General features: G+C 41.1%; 1 protein-coding gene across 2 annotated transcripts; it reads right to left on the minus strand.

Moving 5' to 3' along the window:
- Positions 1-1079: 1079 nt before the first annotated feature.
- Positions 1080-18617, minus strand: lzts1 (leucine zipper, putative tumor suppressor 1). Of its 2 annotated transcripts, none has more exons than XM_051422917.1 (9): positions 18359-18617; positions 9232-9573; positions 8976-9113; positions 6532-6694; positions 6022-6413; positions 5744-5917; positions 5454-5585; positions 4329-4523; positions 1080-4021 (listed from the first exon to the last, which is right to left on the minus strand). In XM_051422917.1, the coding sequence occupies exons 2-9, from the start codon at positions 9460-9462 to the stop codon at positions 3473-3475; spliced, it is 1974 nt and encodes a 657-aa protein (XP_051278877.1). In that variant the 5' UTR covers positions 9463-9573; positions 18359-18617; the 3' UTR covers positions 1080-3472. The 2 variants fall into 2 exon arrangements, with proteins under 2 accessions (XP_051278877.1, XP_051278876.1); XM_051422916.1 differs by lacking the exon at positions 18359-18617 and adding an exon at positions 11099-11508.
- Between the last annotated feature and the right edge of the window lie 1282 nt (positions 18618-19899).

Here is a 19899-nt window from a genome sequence, read left to right on the forward strand (position 1 = left end):
TAGGGGTATGGTTGGGATACAGCACATTTGAGTATGTGAGAGTGTAATGAGTAATGAGGGCAAGGTAGGAACTGATACAGTGTTATTGACTCATCTATTATTTACCTTTGTGGAATATTTATTATAATGTTAGAGGTGAGGGTCGAGCCATGAAATGAAGTGCAAACTCCTATTTTTTAGGAGTGCAATATTTTTTTCCCCCAGAATAGATCAAATTGTGAATTTATTACATTTGTTTGCCGTGAATATGTAAGCAGAGATCCATTTTTGTATGTCGGACAGGTTTGCAAATGTGCCTCACCATTACTAATGAATTCAGGCTCTTTTGTGCTTGACTGTCAGCCGATCAGGAGAATCACAGCAGGATATGAGTGCATTATTATCATGTCACTGCAGGGCAGGGCTAAATTATTACCCAGTGTCTTCTGACGGCTGCCTAACTGCTGTCCAATCACCCCAAGACATCTGCCGGACCAAAACTCTGTATGTTCAGCTGTGTCCATTCAAAGACATACTACTGCTACTACTTCGACCACATGCTACGATTGAAAACATTAGATTTTATGAAAAAATATATATTGAAAGCTAGAATTGAATACTTGTAATTGTCACTGTGCCATTAAAACCTACTCTGCAGTTGAAGTACATTTGAAATGGCTATACAGCATAAAGCACACAAGAATAAGAAACATGTTTAGAAACATGTTTATTGCATACATGTAATTGTAGGTGATGTTTCTTATGTGGTTATTTTGAGCAAGAAATCCCCTCACCCACCCAGCTCTGTTATTTTCTTTCATGTCAAACCATCGACTTTCTTCTTATCTCTTCTCTGTTTGGTCCTCCTTTCATGTCAGTGACAGAGCCACGCGCATTGACAATGGGCCTTAATTTGATTTCAGTTTTGATTTGGTCCAATCAGCTTAGTTATGACAGAAGCTGAGCTAGAAAGAGCTTCTGCTTGAGGAAGGAAACACTATAAAGACCAAAATTAGATGATTAGACGGCAGAGGAAAACAATCTTCTCATTATTTAAGTCCAAGAGGAATGGAGAATAATAATGAGGGATTGACAAAGAGTGCAGTTGACAGCTTTGAATATAAACAGCATTCATATTTATTTCCAGCATTTGCTTGTGAAGTTGGGTAATAAACATGTGTTGTCTGACAAACCTCATACATCTATAGCCACATTATTGTCTGTTCTGGTGTGGAGTACGCACCAAAGTATTCACCCATACACAACATAATGCAGATTAGTCCAATGAAATGTTTCTTGATGTTTGAGCCCGGATAAAACCAACTTGTCATCTTCCTCTGGCAAAAAGAGCCTCAGTGAACAAGACTGTTTGCTGAAATAGATGTAAAATCAGATAATCAGTTTCATTATACAGCAAAAAAAAAAAGGAAAATAGCAAAGGTGAATGACTACTGATGCACAAATGACAAACATTAGCTTCTTTTTAAATCACCTGTTTGCACCGTAAGTTGTTTGTTGGTACTTGTTTCCAATCTCAGCATACCGTCTGTTTCATTGAGGCTTTTTTTGCCCAAGGTGTGCAATTTGCTCTACGTTTGATTTTGTAGATTAAATTCACCAGTACCATAGCTGCAGTATCAACTGTCCTTTTGCTATATCCCGTTTTGATCACTTTTCTGTGCTCTCAGAGTAAGGGCTGTGAAACACTTATCAGTCACTTAAGTATGAGTGCCACTGGTTACAGCTCCTCACCTTGGAGTTCCACTTAGTCTGTCTGCCTCCGAATCTCTCCTGACCTGCTGTGGTAATGTAATGTAATGGTGGGTAGCTATGTAATCTCAAGCAGCCTCATTACAGAGATTGCCACACATTCCTGACCAGCGCAGTGTGTGCATACAGTATATTTCTGCCTGATCTGTCTATGTGAGCCCCTGAGTTTTGAGTGGGTGGTGTAGCTAAACTTTTGCTTCACAAACTACTTTGCCCTTGTGGGAAGTGGAATAGCTCCAAAATAGTAGAGCCAAATGGCCAGGTCTGCTGCTAGGAAGGATTGTTTGTCTCCAAGTGGAGCAGTGCCAGCTAACTCTCACGAAGTTAGATGAACAATGTAGGGAGGGAGATAGACATTACTGGGAGATTACCTTTTTTCTCCATTGTTTTTCTCTTAAAATATTTGCTTTTATTGTATTTTATCCAGCCCCCTTTAATCTATTTCCCTCTCTCTAAACACACAGAACACAAAGTGAATCCCAAAATTTGCATTTGCCCTTGCTATCTGTCAGATGTGTTCTCTACTATATATTATATTTTGTGCATTTCTGTATCAGGAATTAACATGACATATTGATAGTGTACTAAATGTTCCATTCTCTGCATGGCTCAGGAATAAGGTTTGCATTAAAAAGTCCAGGTTTCGTGCACAAGGTTCATAATCTCTGATCAGGTTTGTAGACGGACCCATAGAAAATGAAATTAGACAATTCGATTACAACCATAAGATCTCATCAACACAGTCAGCCTGACAGTTACTACAAGTAAATTGATGGTTACTGTATGAATGATATTAGGACTTTCCTGAATTGACAATGTAACTGTACTGCCTTCCTTGCAAGATGAATTTACCGATCAATGTTTTAAGTAACAGAAAGTTCGAATTTTTCAATATCTAGAGAATGACAAACACGTGCAGATGATATAATAAAATATAGCGACGCCTGTTTGCGCATTTACTTAAATTTCCACTGTTGAATTGCATTTAAACAAAAGTCATGGCAGCTTAAAATGATTTTAACGTGTATTTGTGTATTTGTATTTTTGTGGCTGTAACAAAGATTCACATCTTGTGTATACTGAAATGACTCATAAAATGGTTTAAAACTATTTTCCATGCACAAGACCTCTTAAGAATGGACAGTATAGGTGCATACAGTAACAGGAATGTGGATACACAAGGCAAAGTGAATTAAGGTTCAGAAACCCACACTCAGAATAGATGATATATCACTGCCAGGGTCTGCACTGGAAGGGACAGATGTTAAGCCACGATCATGCTTATCACATGTCACCATCAGACATTAATCATGAAACAGATAAATCAGCTATTGTCTGGCCTGCATCAATGAACATCAAGTAAATGGTGCTTAAACTACACAAGTATACATGATTTGAATAATGAGTGATCCTGTTAGACAGCATGGTAAAAAAATAAAAAATATTCTCATTTGAACATTAAATAACTTATTATTAGTATTTACTTTTAAACAAGTACTAACAGTGTCATGACAAAAAAAAAAAGCTATTTTTAATGTTATTGCTTTTTGTGACCTGGACACAAATTACACTATTATTATTACTATTATTATGCACATTCTATTAAATAACCCTCGTAAAACAGCAGTGAATGATCTCCAGGTGTTATAACATCATAAATATCTGTAGTGAAAAACAGTCAAGTGCCCAGTTCACTTTTACTGAATGTGTGTGAGTGCTCATATCAAATCTCTGTGGCAATAACGTCGTCATACGTTTGTAACCCTGAGCTGTAGTTGAGGTCCATGCCAAGCTCTGTACGGCTCTCCAGTTCAGCGGTCAGCTCCTTCAGGATCCTCTCCAGGTCCTGGTTCTTCTTGTGCATCTGTAGGTAGTTGATCTGGAGCTGCTTCTGGTACTTGATGACCCTGTCTTTCTCTTTGTTCCATGTTTGCCTCTCCTGTTCAAAGCTGTTGGCCAGCCTCTCTTGTGCATCCTTCTCCTCCCTGAGCTGCCACTTCAGTCTCTCCACTTCCCTCTGGACTGATTCTGTGGAGACGAGTCCACTGTTCTCCTCCCCTTGGCCTAGGGCCAGGGGGTCTGAGCCTTGGATTAGTCTGTCCAAGGCCTGAGTCTGGGCATGGTCTTCAAGTTGCAAACTGTGCTGCAGCCTCTGCTCTTTGGCCATAGCCAGATCTTGTTTCATTCCCTGAATGTCTGTCTCCAGTTTGCCCACTTTCTCTCTCAGCAAATCAGCCTCATTCTTCTTGCGCTGGAGTTCATTTTGGCACACCTGAATTAAAAATGGAAAGAATTCAGACACAGGCAGCAATAAGAAAACTATTTTGACTGATATAACAGGTCTAATCATGTGAAGTGTCAAATACTTTAAATATGTCTTATCTGTGATTTTAAATCTGCTAAAACCTGGACATTGAAAACAGTCTGAAGGTCCCAGTGGAGTGTAGCACATAATAGGAGGTATCCTTCCAAACTAGAAGTGCTTTCATCTTAAACAGTGCACAGTGTGGGCATTTTATTCACATGTCATTATTTGAACACCATTGTGGAATGAAATGCCATTGAATCAACAGACTAACCTCAACCTCTATGGTGCGGGAGTGGAGTTTGTCCTCATGGTCTTTATTCTGTGTCTGGAGCATCTCCATCTTTGCTGTGTTTTCCTTCAGTGATGCCCTGAGGCTGACGATCTCATTTAGCTTGTGGCTGACATCTGCCTGGCAGTCTCTCAGCTGCTGCTTCAACAATGAGATCTCCCCTGTCTTCTGGCACACCTACATTTGGACAACGACAATTATGATGAAAGTAAATGTTGTGTGGATATATACCCCACACTGACAGTAAAAGGCTTTCCTGGAGTTATTTTCATTTTGATATATTTCTCTCCAGTTGTTTTGGCCACTTCTGTGCAGCGTGACTGTCTGTAAACACACCACTGACATATCATCAGGATATAAAGTTGTTGGCAAACTGTTAGCAAACCGTTGCCCATTTAAATCCAGCAGACACAGTGCAACATTAGCATTCATTTGAAGTCCTGTTCCTGTCCACCTGACAAATCTAAGTCCAATATCCACTCTCCTTTTTAGCTTTTTTCGTTCACCACCAACTCCTTAGCTATATCTGTGGTAATTTAGCTGTTAAATGCTCCATTAAACTTACCAGCTAGTTGCTAACTGTGTTTGTCTGCGGTTTTGTAATGGGTAGCGTACAGCTGGTTTAACAGAGCTTGTTTGCTGAAAATAGCTGAAAATGGGTCTGATGAGAGCTAACCAAAACAGAAAAAGCTACAATCTGTACTAAACAATGAGCTGAAAGATGCTAAAAAAGCTTTAGAGTTAGAGTTGAGTAGAACTGCTCTTGGTAACTAAGTGTGTTGCTAGGGATACTATACCTATATGGGTGGAAAGAACCAATAGTGAGAGCAAAGCAATACATTTTGAATTCAAGAACATTTACGTAATGGCCCTGATGTTAAAAGGCAGCATTGTGAACTACTGAAAAAATGTGAATAAGGGAAGTTGGTGTCTCTGACTCTTTTATGACCGTTTCTTTCAAATCTGAGGCAAAATGGTGGCTTTTTCCTCTGACAGTGACTTTATGTTCCCACACCTCAGCAGCAGCCTTCAAGGTTGTACCAGATTGTGTTGTATGCTACAAGGTTTCAAACCCGACTGATATCACACATATGACTCATGACTCACCTCCCATTGAGTTTCCTCTAGTGTTGGAGCAAGCTGTGTGCTCTCTGTCTCATAAGACCTCAGTCTGAGCTCAACAAGATCCTTCTCTCGGGTTAGCTTTGAGAAATCCTCCTGAAGCCTCTCCTTCTCTGCCTGAAGAAAAATGCATTTCTCATTTTACTTTACTTTCAATTTCTATGCATCTGCGAATGTCTTTTTCTCTCTCTCTGTATCATAATTGATTCATTGGAAAGGGAGACGGGTTGGTGGGTTGATAATGAACCAGTGGTAAAAAGAAAAGGTGGGCTGACCTGGAGCTGCCTGACCTGCAGCTGGAGTGCTTGCTGGGTTTTTGCAGCCATTTGGGACACTTGCCGTAGCTTTGTGGAGCATCGCTGCTTCAGCCCCTCCATCTCCTCAGTACAGTACTTTTGTCTGTCATCAAACAGCTGGCAGGTGTCTGCTTCCTTCTCCTCAAAACTCACCTATTGTAAGGTGAAGAGATGTCATTAGGAATACAGATAGTTGTACAGTCTAACTACTCATGAGACCTATTGATCTTTTTTTTTTTTTTGTGACAGCTTGATACCTGTAGCTCTTGCAGTTCAGACTCTCTCTCCAGTAACCTTTGTTCCAAACGTTCAATCAGTGACTCATCAGTAGTAATAGGGGACCGAATCCCACCTGAAGTTTCAGAGAGAGGACTTGGCTCATCTGCAGAAAGTGGGGAGCCAGCATCCCCATTCGCTTTTGATGCCAACCCCCCGCTGTTTAAACCAGCCCTGTAGCTACAGTCAAGGTTAGCGCTATTCCCATTGACCCATGGAGGGAAATTGGGTTGTACTCCCTTGCTGAAGCTGTTTGCGGGAGCTGAGCTGCCATCACTGTGACTGACAGGGCCTGTGGAAGCACTTAGGCTGCCGCTGGTGCTGTGGGTGGGCAGGCTAGACATGGAGTTACGTCCGGAGTCGGAGAAAGTCCCTGAAAAGAAAAGAGATGACATTTTATTTTGCTGTAATTTGTCATTCAACCTGAATAATCAAATTTTAACACAACATTGGTCAATAATAATAATAATAATAATAATATAGATAATAACCTGAGAAGGTGTCTTGCTTATGTCTGTTGTCTGGACTCCTTGCTTTCTCCAGAGGACACAGGATGTGGTCCATGCTGTTGTGGCCTGGCTCTGTGGAGGACGTGCTCCTGGGAATCACAGGCTTGAAGGCAGTGGAATGGACCAATGACTTCCCAGCAGAGGTCTAGAAGAGTGAAATGACACACAGTCAGGGGTGCTCTTCTCTATTTTTGTTTTTATATTCTGCGGCTGCTCTTAGCTGACAGCATGGCAAAAAGCAAGTCCCCTTTCTACTGTTGTGGAGAGTAACTACAAAGAGCCAAGGAGGGGTCACGTTCTGAAACTTGAAAATCATAACGACTGGCTTTCACAGAGATGAATATTGTCATATACTGGAAGTTTGTTCAAATGAAAGGGATATATTTTTTCCAATCATGTCTTTTCATATTAGAAATAGAGCCACTGAAGCCTGCAGAATAGCGCAAGCTGGCAGTATTACAGCCACACAGCGGTATAGTTGCAAGTAAAATTCACTAAGATGTCATAGAAGAGAAAACTCATTTCAAAGATGAACTTATACTCCACATGCCCCATCTGTGCTGTCCAAGAACGTCACAAGCAGTACCATGCCTCTCTTCCTTTCTGTCCTCCACTCCTCCCCTCTGCATCCCACATCTCTCCCCCATGTGCTGTCTGAGGGAAGATGAATAGCCCTTCTCTGTGATATTAATAATATGAGCTACTGCTGAAGTGTAAGAGGTAAAGCTTGTGAGCTCAGCATTCCTTCTCACTGACTTCATGACTGGTATGCCGTTCCTTGTTTTTTTTTTCTCTCTTTCTATCCCTCAAACTCTCTTTGGCTCTCGATCTCTCTCTCTTTTCTCTTTTATTCTCCGCTCTGTCTCTTTTAAAGCTGTTTCCTATTCCTCTACTTTCTCCCCCTCTTGCCCCTGAGGAATAAAGACCTATTGAAAGAGACTCAGTTTGCCTACGTATTCTTGGCACAGAAATGACTTCTCTGAGGAGATCAAGGCATTCTTAGGTCATTAATCTGGGAGGGGGTGATTAATAAGCTGGGAAGATTCAACACAGGTTATGAGGAATGGCTGCTACCAATTAAACTACCTGCTGTGCATGTTTTATCCTCAACTTCGCTGTGAGGTTTTCAAAGTCTGTTGCAGTTATGCAGTATGACTTCTTAATAGTTGTAAAATAACCATAGCAACGGCTACAGATAAGTGAAGCACAAAGCTACATTTTATGAGGCTGTGAAAATGGACATCTAGTATCTAAAACTAATATTCTTAAAGGAATAGTTTGACATTTTGGGAAATACGTTTATTTGCTTTCTTGCGGAGAGTTGTATGAGGAGATTGATACTGTTAGCTTATTATAAAGACTGGAAACTGGGCTAAAATGCTAGCCTGCATGGCAAAAGCGATTTATCTTGATTGTGTAAAAACGACCATTTGCATTTTACGTGAGGTTACGAGCCAGTTTCTTGGCTGGGTAGCAGTAACTTCATGGAGTGTCTGTTGGTTGCCTGGCGACTGCTTCCTTTGGAGAGTGAACTGTCGCTTTAACACTTTGGTTTTTATTTGACGATGGAACAAATATATATATCGACTATCAGAGACCATTGTTGGTTGTTTTTTGGGAGACATTTTTTTCGGGTGATTTTCATTATTTTATTAATTCAATGGTCTGCCTCCAAAGAATGAGTAAGAGCCGGTGCTCAGTAGTACAAAGAGACCAGCAACAGCCGAGAGATGCAGTGGCATACAGCGTGTACAGACAGAATATTTTCACATCTAACTCTGTGAATTAAGGATTTATTTTGAAAGACCATGACTGTTGTGGTGACTTTTATTTTGCTTCTGTTGAGTTTGAATTGAGTTTGTTTTACGGTGAGTTAAGGTCATAGTTTGAGAAACTTGAATTCAGAAGGTACACGATTGTATTTTTCTCTTTAATAAGGAAAATAGGTCTAAGAATATTTCCACCCATATCCCATCTGAACTATCGGGTATTAAAAAACACGGAACCAAACCATTGTGTTTGCTTGTGACAGGAATAAAAAAACGAACAGGTCTTCTTATCAGTAGTATGGGGAGTGGGGGACTCCCCCCGCCCTATTTTCCCATGGCCACACACCTTTGCAAATATATCAGCTATCACTGGTTGTTGAGGCCATATGGCAATTTTTACATATCGCCCAACCCTATTTTGCACAGAGCCAGGCTAGCTAATTCGCCCTGTTTGCAGTCTTTAAATACTAAGCTAAGCTAACCATTCGCTAGCTCTAGCTATGTATTTACCTTACAGATATAAGTTTGCCATTAATATTCTCATCTAACTAGAAACCAAATATAGATGTTTCCCAAAAATGTTGAACTATTCCATTAAAATCCAGTCTTGTGTTTTGGGTAAAGCATGAGAGAAGAAATAACGGGCATTTTGCTCACCCTGTCAGTCATTTTCCCTGACATGAGCAGCAGTTTTGGTTGCAGTCGCCTGTCTGATTCACCATCTCTCTTCTTTCCACTTGTGTGATCTTCCATTGCTCCTCCTTTGTGGTACACCGACCTTGGTTTGTGGCTCACCTTATTTGGAACAGGATAAACATTTTATACATTAATATTGTATACAGTGTGTAGTTTAATGTATGCTAAGAATTTAAAAACCCTTATTTTGATGCCATCTGATGTCACCTGAGCTCACCTTGATGTAAAAAAAATCTTCACTTCGTCCCGACCGGGTGTGGGACAGGCCTTTAGTGGGATGACTGGAGGAAGAGGAGTCCTGAGTAAAGCCGCACTTGAGTAACCCGTCCAGGCTGCAGCCTCCACTCTTTCTATGATGGTTTGTTCCCTTTTTTAACTTATAGTCAGACGCCTTGCAGTGTTTGCTGTTGAGGCTGTTGCCGTTGATGAGGCTGCTGACACTACCCATGGTCCTGCAGGCATAGGTGATGGTGGGGATGGTGTCCAGGTGGTCAAGTTACACAGAAGTGAATAGAAGACATAACTCATGACCCCAAAGAAGTACTGTCAGTGGCTTCATCTGTAAATCAAGAAAGGGAGCATAGACATTAAACACAAAAAATATATCTGTTGATATATTAACAGAAGATTTTTTTCATGAAAGGACAAAGCCATGTCATAATTTCTTCTGAATCTGATCAGTTTTTTAGTGCTGTTTCATTTTATAGTTTCCTGTTCAGTGCAGAAATGCAGTGTTGAAGCAGGTGTGTTAACATTTGCAAAACAAACAAAGCGAAAAAACAGTCCATCTTGGCTCTCTGCCTGGCTTTGTGTGTCTAGATTTATGGCTTGGCCGTTGAATTTGACAAATAACCCTTTGGGTGCCCTTCCTCTAAACAAACCGACAATTAGGCTACTTACGGCCTACTCAACACTTGGCCGGTGCTGCCATCTGACTAACACCATAAAACCATTTTTTATATGCTATTATACTTGAACATACCACGGACCACACAGAAATATAAAGTTTTAATATTGTGTTTGGCTGCAATTATGAAATAAAGATTGGAATAAGCACACAGAACATGATTTGTTGCAGCATTCTCACTTATTATACATTGACTTTTATTCACAGAGGTACAAGTGATGCTCTCCATTCACTTTCCCCACCTCCCTTCTGAAGACAACCAGGCCCCAGATGTTACTAGTCATGATCTCTAACCCACAGGGGAAAAGTCCCCTCTGTAGTGACTTAGTAGCAAAGGGCTCCATACTGGCTGATCAGGCCTGTGGGCTCCCCTAACCACCTGGTCCACAGCCTTTAAGAATCTATAATGACCACACCAACAAAGCATGGGAGTAATGGCCTGTCGTAAGTAACATATTAGTGTACATTGCATTTGGCTTGAGGCTAATCCATAATTATCGGTTGCACGGTGCTGTTTGTAAGGATACACATAGCTGTCAGTGTCATTTTCCTGAGGTGTATGATGGGCATGCTTGAAGAGGAAAATGCTGAATGAAGGCGGGCGCGCTGATCAAGGCTGTCACTTTTCATCGGCCAGAAAACAATGATAAGCTAGATGAGACATGTACAAAATAGATGTTTCACGATGAGGAGAATAATAGGAGCATCAGAGACAGACAGCAAGTGAGATGCAGCAGCATGAATACAGAAGGACAAGGGGGGAAGTTTGAATGGTTGCTATGGCAGAATGAAAAGCTGATAGTCCATTTAAGGTGAATAGAGCAAAAGAAAGATAATGTTAAATTGCAAGAAATCAGTTGAAGGTCTTCCAGCACACCTTTCGTACAGATTTTCTGTTTCATGCGGGATGACTTTTAAAATATATTCTCCAAAGTAAACACCTACTGAAAATGTTGAGTAGTGGTATATGATGTTAAATTTGTACCTGCAAGAGCACAAAGCAAAGCAGTCCACTGTGCCACTGATGTAAACAGATATGACTGCTGTGACTGGCTCTATTCTACTGTGCCTGGATCTCTGCTGCTAAATCTAAACTCCAGCCCTCCCTATCACTCTCAGATATTAGCATCCACCACTGACATGGGACTAAAGTAATGAAACAATAGATTTTACTTACTGCCTGGTCAAACTACGCATCCATCTCTAGCAAGGCCCCTGCAGAGTCATCTATCCAGTCCTGGAGAAACTGAACAGGCAGACGTGTGTGTATGCCCTTGAATGAACCAGCAGCAAATGCAAACCTCACACTATCAGTACAGCCAGGAGGGTCTGCTAACTGTTCTGTGGAGGGGGTGGGTCTTCTGCTTTTCTAGTCGGCCTGTGCCCAGCTTTGCATTATAACTGACATGTAAATTCAGCTGTGTGTGTGTGTGTGTGTGTGTGTGTGTGTGTGTGTGTGTGTGTGTGTGTGTGTGTGTGTGTGTGTGTGTGTGGACCTCCTGATCCCCCCAGGGGACCCAGTGTACAACATGTGCTCCCATAGAACCGGCGTGTGCCGCTCAAGTGATTAACTCCCAGCCTTCACAAAAGATCTTTTACACCCCCCCATGTACCCCCCTCCTCTCCCCACTATCACCCACAGACACCCTCCGTTTGTGCATCGATTCACTGTGTAATAACTATTCACACCCCCTTCTCTCCCTTCTTCCATCAGTCCCTCCCTCCATCCATCCGTCCCACTCGGTGCCCTGCACCCACCCTGAACAAACAACACTTCATCTGAAGGAGAAAAAAAGGCGCTTGCCCTCTCTCTCTTCGCTCTTTGTCTGTTGAAGTGTGCCGCTCTTTGTGTGGACTCTTGTGTGCCGGTTGATGTATTCTCCCCAAACAGCCCAGGACCATATTTGAGTGTTAAATAAATGACTAGTCCTCACAATGAGAGGGCTGGAGAGCCTCAGTTTTATAGTGATTTACCACCGTCCTGCATTTTTGCTGTTTGTTCAGACATACACACATGGAGTCACTCTCTCACACACACTTTTACACGTCCGCACACTTTTGCACAGTCTCATTGCTGGAGTGCAAATCTCTATAAGGCAGTGGAGCATTCAGCATCCCACAGAGTACACACTGTTGACAAAACACCTTGAGGATGAAATACAATCACACATCAAGACAGGAAAATATACAAGGTACTGTGTTCCAAATGAACAAACAACAACAACAGAAAAGATACGGCCCCTAAGCTCTGCTACTGACAAAACAAGTGTAAATCTTACACCCCATTTTTGTCACAAGTAAAGTTATACGTTCTCTTAATGTGAAGGAAACAGACAGCTTTATCATGTGTCTACAGATAGGACACTACTGATTCATTGATATCATCAAACAAAAATCAATATAGAAATCAGTTTGTTAATGTCGAGCTAATAACAAACTGTGGGAAGCAGCCTAACCTTATACTGGGATCTTTCAACATGTACAGACAGAATTGCAATACAGTTTACATCATGTTACATCATACTGTCTGAAACTTTTTACCGAGGGTTTTTCAAGTCTTTTCACCCAGTAATAAAATAATAAACAGTGTCTCTGTAGTTCCATCGTAATCTTTTTCAGCAGCACCGCTCACTCATCTTTTCAGCTGACTGCCATTGTTCCTCGATTAGTCCCATTCATCCCCCCAAGCTTGTTTTGTCTGGACAATGATCCTGCCATTTCACTTTTATGTTTCCACTCACTTGCTAGAGAGAATTAGTCAATTTCACCGCTATTTGATGTAAATATTGAAGTGATTTGAAAATCTTTTATTGCTCCATCATTGCAAAGTTTATAATAAGTGGTACAAATGGTCTGACCTCGCGGCTTTTGAGTGGACAGTGTGATTTAAGACCTTTGGTGAGATGGGATGGGAGGGTGTGAGTGTGTGAGGATGCATGCTTCCATCTAGTCTTATGTCTGATTGGCTGCATGTTTTTCTGTGTCGGCACAAAAGAGTGTGTGCAGGCAGGGGGTGGTGTGTATGGGCGGGGTGTCGTCCTAGCTTTCGAGCCCCAGCTGACCTGCCTGACACAAAGCCCTGTCCCGCACAAGACCAGCTGACAATACCCCCTAACCCCCCCCCCCCCCCCACACACACAACACACAAACACACACGCCTAAACACACACACACACACACACACACACACACACACACACAAACACACACACACACACACACACACACACACACACACACACACACACACACAAACACACGCTCCAAGAGCATGGCCAATCCATTACCACAGCCAGTGGAAGGCAGCAGTGTGCTATAAAGGTCCAGGATTTATACCTGTGTCACAATGACCATGAAACTCTCCTCTGTTCTCACTGTACCTCTACACTGCCACGGTGCCAGATGGCATCACTTTAATTCTCACTGTCTACATGGTAATTTCTAACAGATGCATGTGTAATCTATCCAGTTCAGTGTGTCTGTTTTTTTAGGTCATTCTCAGACAGCTTATTGTTCTTTGTTTATGTGTGCCGTCTTAAGCTCACACAGAATTTTATACACATCTTTTTATTTATTTGAAGGTCAAACCTGCTACTTTAATCTGTAACATACTTTTAAGCATTTTATTTTACCCCATTTACTATGAAGGTTTTATAATTTAAGGTTGAATTACTGCCATTTAAACATTAAGTTTGAGGACTCGTAAGGGAAGCTTGTCAGTGGTTGAAATTGAAGCAGCACAGTCCAAAATGTCCTGACGTTCATATGGGTCAAGCTATGAAAACACTTTCCATAATGCATCTCAATAGCATCTTTTCTTTAAACCCTCCATGTCCATGTCTTTTAAACTCCATGCCTGCAGGATTTCTGTCCTCTGTCTCAAAGCTCAAGTTAACACTAATGATATCACCAGGGTTTTTTTCTGACTGCTCCCTCCAGAGCCACAGAATGTGCCATGGATTCTCCACAATGCGTTTTCCAAAATAAAATTAATTTCTATGTATTTGTTTTCATTTTTAAAAGTGTCATATTTAGCAGGAAGCCATTTTTGACTAATGTCAGTAAAGCATCTTGTAGACTTAAAAAAAGCAGTTTGTTTTGCAAAGGCTTTCAGAGTGTTGTGTTCAAGTGCTGGAGGGGATGTCTGACATCAAAGACTTGCGCTAGGAGTCGACTACTGAAGAGCAACCTTTCAAATGTGATTTTTTCTTTTTTTTTTTTACCAAATTGATGTTATCATTTCCACAACATCTATGTTGGCGCATCAACATGTGGGCCAACATAAGCTATATCAGACTTTAGAAGTAATACTTAATTAATTAACTCCAGAGCAATTGTTCATATTAAAAAGATAAAATAAAAAGTTTAAAGGCAGTAACTTTAATCCTGGATGAGACATCAGTCTAAATGAATCCTTATTATAATGTTTGATCCTCTAAATGTGCTCTGATCGAACATAATGCTTGTGTGATGTAATATGTAAGATAACCGGAATCAATCTGTGGTCCTCTCCAAGTAACTTATGATTCACATGTAATGAAGCAGGCATTTCCCATTGTCCCAGTCATGATACAGTGGAACTTAAACTTGCAAATTAAAGCAAGGAGAAGAAGAAACAGCTCACACATGACAGCAGAGAGTATATTTCCAAAGAGGGATCGGTTGATAGGTTGAGTTATTGAAAAGGTTATACTCTGTCGCTTTCTGTGTCATCCTCTGTGGCCTGTCAAGGCCCCAGTCACACAGGCAGACAAACATACACACACACACACACACACACACACACACACACACACACACACACACACAACACATACTAACACACATTAACACACTTCCCCATCTTGTGTCTTACTCACTGTGGCTGAGTTGTGGGGATGAGTAATGTGGCCTCCAGCAGAACATCAACTGGGAATGAAGTGTGGGGTACAGACAGCCATCTATCTTTCACTTTCACTGCTGCTAACACATCTATCTACTGACCAAGCACACACACACGCACACACACACGCACACGCACGCACACACACACACACACACACACACACACACACACACACACACACACACACACACACACACACACACACACACACAATGGCATCCAATAGTAGCTAATTGGGTAATCCTTTTAGTGCATTGTAAAGGAGATTGAGCATGAATAGGGTTTCAATGCTGAAGAGAATACCAGACACTCATTACTGCATGAGTATGGAGATGGAATACCAGGCACGGAGAGAGAGGCAATAGCAGAAAGAGAAGGAGACAGCCATGGAAAGACAGAGTGTGTGTGAGAGAGAGATTTATATTCTGCGGAGCTAACTTTGCATTATACATTGATGACTGCAGTATTGTCCAGCAAGCAGTCAATGTCTCCTCTGTTTAAAGTTTTGAGGGGTTTGAATGCAGAGAAAAGGGCTTAAGAACCGCATGCTCACTTGAGTCATCTGAGTTAAACAATTATTACTCATTAATTCGATCTGAGTGTCTTCTATTAGCAGCCATGTGGCCACATCTTTGACCAGAGGCCAGCTTTTAGTGAAGGACCCCCTGTTGAAATTAGATTGCATTCAGATGCTATTATGTGCATCCAAATGAGACATTAGGTCGACCAAACAATCAACCTCCTTGGGTTTTAACAGATAAGGAGGTTGTCTGCCCTGCTCACTGGGTTTGTACGGCTGGCCAACTACTGCTCCTGTACAGGCATTTGCATAACCTTGGCAGCTGGAGTATAGAGGAAAATGTATTTTTAATGGAGTCTAAATGGGGGCCTTTAGTGCTGCGACGAGGTTGGGAATTGATGCTCATGAATTTAAGGAGTCCTAAAATTAAATATCTAAAATTTGCTTTTATATTTCTTTATTGAGCTGCATCCATCCATACAAGATTGATTATTGCATTACAATATGTCTCTGCACTTTTCTGTAATGCTTCAAACGTATGCAGTGCCCTGGTATCTGTCCAGAAATGGTTTTAAAGAGTTGTATGTGTCTTCAGTTAGATACGGCAGATCACCGGCCAGCTCCATAGTCATGAAATATTTATGTCAGAGGCTTTTATCGCACTCTATTAACAGCAAGTGAAAATGTATTGTAACAAACAGTAAAAAGTATTTTTAGACATTTTGAATTATTGCCCACCCATTAACTGAGAATATTTACCTTTTCCATTACCCCTCACTTGTTTTGAACAGGCGGTGTCATTTATGACAACCTCACAAATATGATATTTAAACTTGATGGATTGTCATAAAAGCTTTGTTGTGGTGTCAGATTATTATTTGTACAATCATTGAGCTTTCAGCGAGGACGGCATGTTTGTTGTCAAAATGTAAGAGTTATATTGCTAGCAAATTATACTGGCTATTACTGTTGTCAGATCAGTTTTAAGATACATTATTTGTTTTGGTTTTGTGGTGATATTACAATGTCATATCAGAATACAATTTCCAGTTTTGCAAATACATATATATATATATATATTATAGACGTCTTTAATTTAGTAGTACCAGTGAATGAGTTTTTTATGATGGTTTTACATAAACTCACCTAACACTGGCTCTCACATAGTCACTGCACCATTTCTTAAAAGTCTGTCTTATATATTTTTGTTTTAAACGCTATCACTGTGGAATGACATGCATAGGTAGGTGGAAAAGAATGAGGCCTTTCCTGGCACTGGGGCCCATTGACCCTGCAAGCTGAAAACTCAGTGATAAGGTTGTCATTCTGGAGCATAACCATCCTCCCATCCTCCTAATCTGCTGTGTGTATGTGTGTGTGTGGATGGTGTAATGTGGGAGTAGAAGAAGACACAATGAGCTCACTTTCAGGGGTCTATATCATTTTGAAAGCAGCTGGAAATATGTGCTGCAGGCGATACCTGTGCTCAACTCCAAAATAAAAGCCCCCTGACCTTGTAATGCTAAATAGTTCATTGTAAGGAGACTCTGCATGGTTCTTTCAACAGTTTGAGCTGTCACTACTAACAAATGTCACAGCTGATACCCTCCTACTGTGCACAGTTGCTCAGCTTATTCATATACCATCATAATATAATTCTATTTTAAGGAACCTTATATGAATCATGACTGAAAAGTTGAAAACACCATTAGCTGAGACTCTGGGATGCTGCACTTCCCTGACACAGAGCCTTCACTCATGAAAGGATACTGCATTTGGGTATCTGGGACAGTTATTTTAAGAAGCGTCTTCTTTAGCAGGTCATGACAGCTCCAATGGTTTATCAAACACGACAGATATGAAATTGAGCTGCATTAATTGTGATGAAAACATTCAAAATATAAAAGATGTAAAATTACTCTTAAAGTCAAGATATTTCCATCAACTAAAGGAATTCTGCATGTCATGTAAGGAAAACAAACAGCTCAGATATTCTCTGCTGTGAAAAGACAAGAGACCTGTCTTTATTCTTCCACACCCTCTCCTTGTGATTCTGTCGCTCCCCTGTGTTTTTCTCTGTACAATAGCTAACACTACAGAGCAAAGCTGAGCATGCCTGAACAGGTGCACTATACTTACCCATTCACCTTGTCACCAGCACAATGTACAGCAATTCATGATCCCCACAGGTCTCAACACATACATTACTGTACACAAGTCTGATGGGACAGGGGGGTTGTGCAAAGGGCAAATTATTCCCCACACAGATCTCTTCCTTGTGTTGCTAATAACTATACAGAAAATCATAAGAATATTTAAGAGCAGTTGGACCAATTACTTTAGAGAATCATAGGGTGGACATATATAGACAAACACTCTTAATTCATGCCTAAAACACCTATAACAACAGGTTCTGTATCCAATGCCATTTATTTCCCCTGAATTGATGTGTATAGTGTTACATTTAAATAAATCCCTATGCTGCTCCCTATTATTTCACTAGTTTAAAAACAATGGTTTGTACAGTAATGTAATAACTGTGCTGAAAGTAAAGAACGTGATTGGCAGTTTTCGGGCAAAGAAAAAAAAGTTGAAAGCAGACATTTTATTCAGCGCTGACATTGTCCTTAAAACACAGATATGCTTTTACTTTGAAATTCAGCTTGCATATTAAAAGTGGCAAACTACTTGGACTGCTTCCACACTGAGAAACTTTGGTTCAGTCGAAATGTTTTAACTATGTAAACAACAGACATAATTCAGTGTGGTGCTAAAATGAACCTAGTTTACAATTTGATCCTCACTTTGTCTAAACATTGATAAAAAAACTTAATGTAAGCCACACCAAAGCAGCTCCACTTAACAAATCGCATACACTCACATCTGTGGGATCTGCTAATGCCAACCAGGCACACTCCTGTTTAAAGTTGCAAGGCTGTGAGCCCTGACCAAGTCTTTACCATCATTTGTCCACTGTCACATCCAGTCAAACAGCCATAACCTTCCTTCAGGTCTGGCTGGAGGTGACTTACCTCCATTATAGTCTGCCTGCCCCCACAGTCACAGTCACTGCCGATGCTGCTCTGTTTCCCAAAGCTGTGTGGATCACTGTGGACATATCACTTCCAGCCGGACACTAGCTGACACTGCTGGTATGGAGAGAAAGAGATGTCTGCTTTTGTTGCTGATCTCTCTGGGTCCCCCTCTTACCCCTCTTCAACACCTGATATGATGCAATCAGTCCGTCCCATCTCCCATACTCTGAACACTGTCACATTCCTCCATAAACAAGCTCTTTCTCTTTCTACCCTCCCTCTCTTTACACTGTATCCTTGTTGCCTCCCTTCTGAACTCCCTCCCACTCTCTCGTTCACTCTGAACATCCAACGCTCCCTCCCTCCCGCCACTGCTTGCCTCGTCCACCTCTTACATACATTTCTCTTTAGTTGTGCACTATTTTTGTTTAGTATTTTCACCCTTTCATCCCTTGTTCCCTGCATCAATCTCTCTCTACCTTTCTTCTCACTCTCCATTCCTCTTTTTCTGGCATTATGCCCACCAGCTCTGCTATTCATTTTAAGTCACTTTACTGCCTCTGGATGCCTACATACAGCATATCATCCCTGCCCACACTTCTAAGCCACGCACAATACCTGTAAGTGGTCTAAAAATGTGTTTGAGTTTGTGCAGCTTCAAAAGTTCTCTTTATTGTGTGTCCTGTTGTGTGACTATATTAACTATATTTTAATTTAACCTGTGCAGCCTATATGTGTGCATGTGTGTGCACCTCCAAAATAAGTCAGTAAGTGCTGATGACTCATCCATGCTGTTACCCACCATGCTCTGCTGCTGTAGATTTAACCTGCTTCACTGCTCCAACTGGCTACATTGGCTCTCTCTCACACACACGCAGGAAGCTTGGGGCAGCTCTGTTGTGTGTTGGTTTATTTATGTAACAGATGAGTTGAATAAATGATCAGGATGGCAGTGCGCAGGTTATAACCCCACAGTGCAGTCTTGGCAGAATACCCATTTGACATGCGAGTACATCCCCCCATCTCTCTCTGTTTTACCTTTCTGTGTCCATCATTTTCCTGTGCACCTGTCTGCATGTCTTTCTTGTTCTTTTTATCTTCCTTTTTCTTCTTTCTTTTTCGCTTTTTCACAGTCTACCCTCCTTTCTCATTCTTAATTTTTTGCCCCAAATCTCTCAACAACTGCTGCATCACAATTAGAAGTATCAAAACTTCCAGTCTTTCTCACAGTTAATATAATAAAATATAGTTTGAAGTTACTTTTCTGGCTGTGAACAAAAAGTACAATATTCCTCTTTGCTGTCTGTGCATGTTTGGTGGAGATATAATGACTGTTACAGACTTCCTTCAGTGTTCATGATGTGCCAATTTGTCTTGAAATCATATTCTCCTCTTTAGTAATCTGCGGACAGGAACACAGTCAGGGACATTGCCTTTGCACTCAGTGGGTGCTGGAGATGTGTATGCCTGTGTGTTCTGGCACTTGATACAGCCCTTTAATCTTAGTTGTGACAAAACTGAGTTTGAATCATCTAATT

This window comes from Dicentrarchus labrax, unplaced genomic scaffold (assembly GCF_905237075.1).
Source record: "Dicentrarchus labrax unplaced genomic scaffold, dlabrax2021, whole genome shotgun sequence".
NCBI classification, from domain to species: domain Eukaryota; kingdom Metazoa; phylum Chordata; class Actinopteri; family Moronidae; genus Dicentrarchus; species Dicentrarchus labrax.

Bases quoted from the DNA above. Each gene is read 5' to 3' on its own strand.
- lzts1 (XM_051422917.1), bottom strand. From the start codon at position 9,462: ATGGGTAGTGTCAGCAGCCTCATCAACGGCAACAGCCTCAACAGCAAA. The intron at 5,918-6,021 runs GTATCAAGCTGT...ACCTTACAATAG, and splicing joins CTGAACTGCAAGAGCTACAG to GTGAGTTTTGAGGAGAAGGA. The intron at 4,524-5,453 runs GTGAGTCATGAG...GTCCAAATGTAG, and splicing joins TAGAGGAAACTCAATGGGAG to GTGTGCCAGAAGACAGGGGA.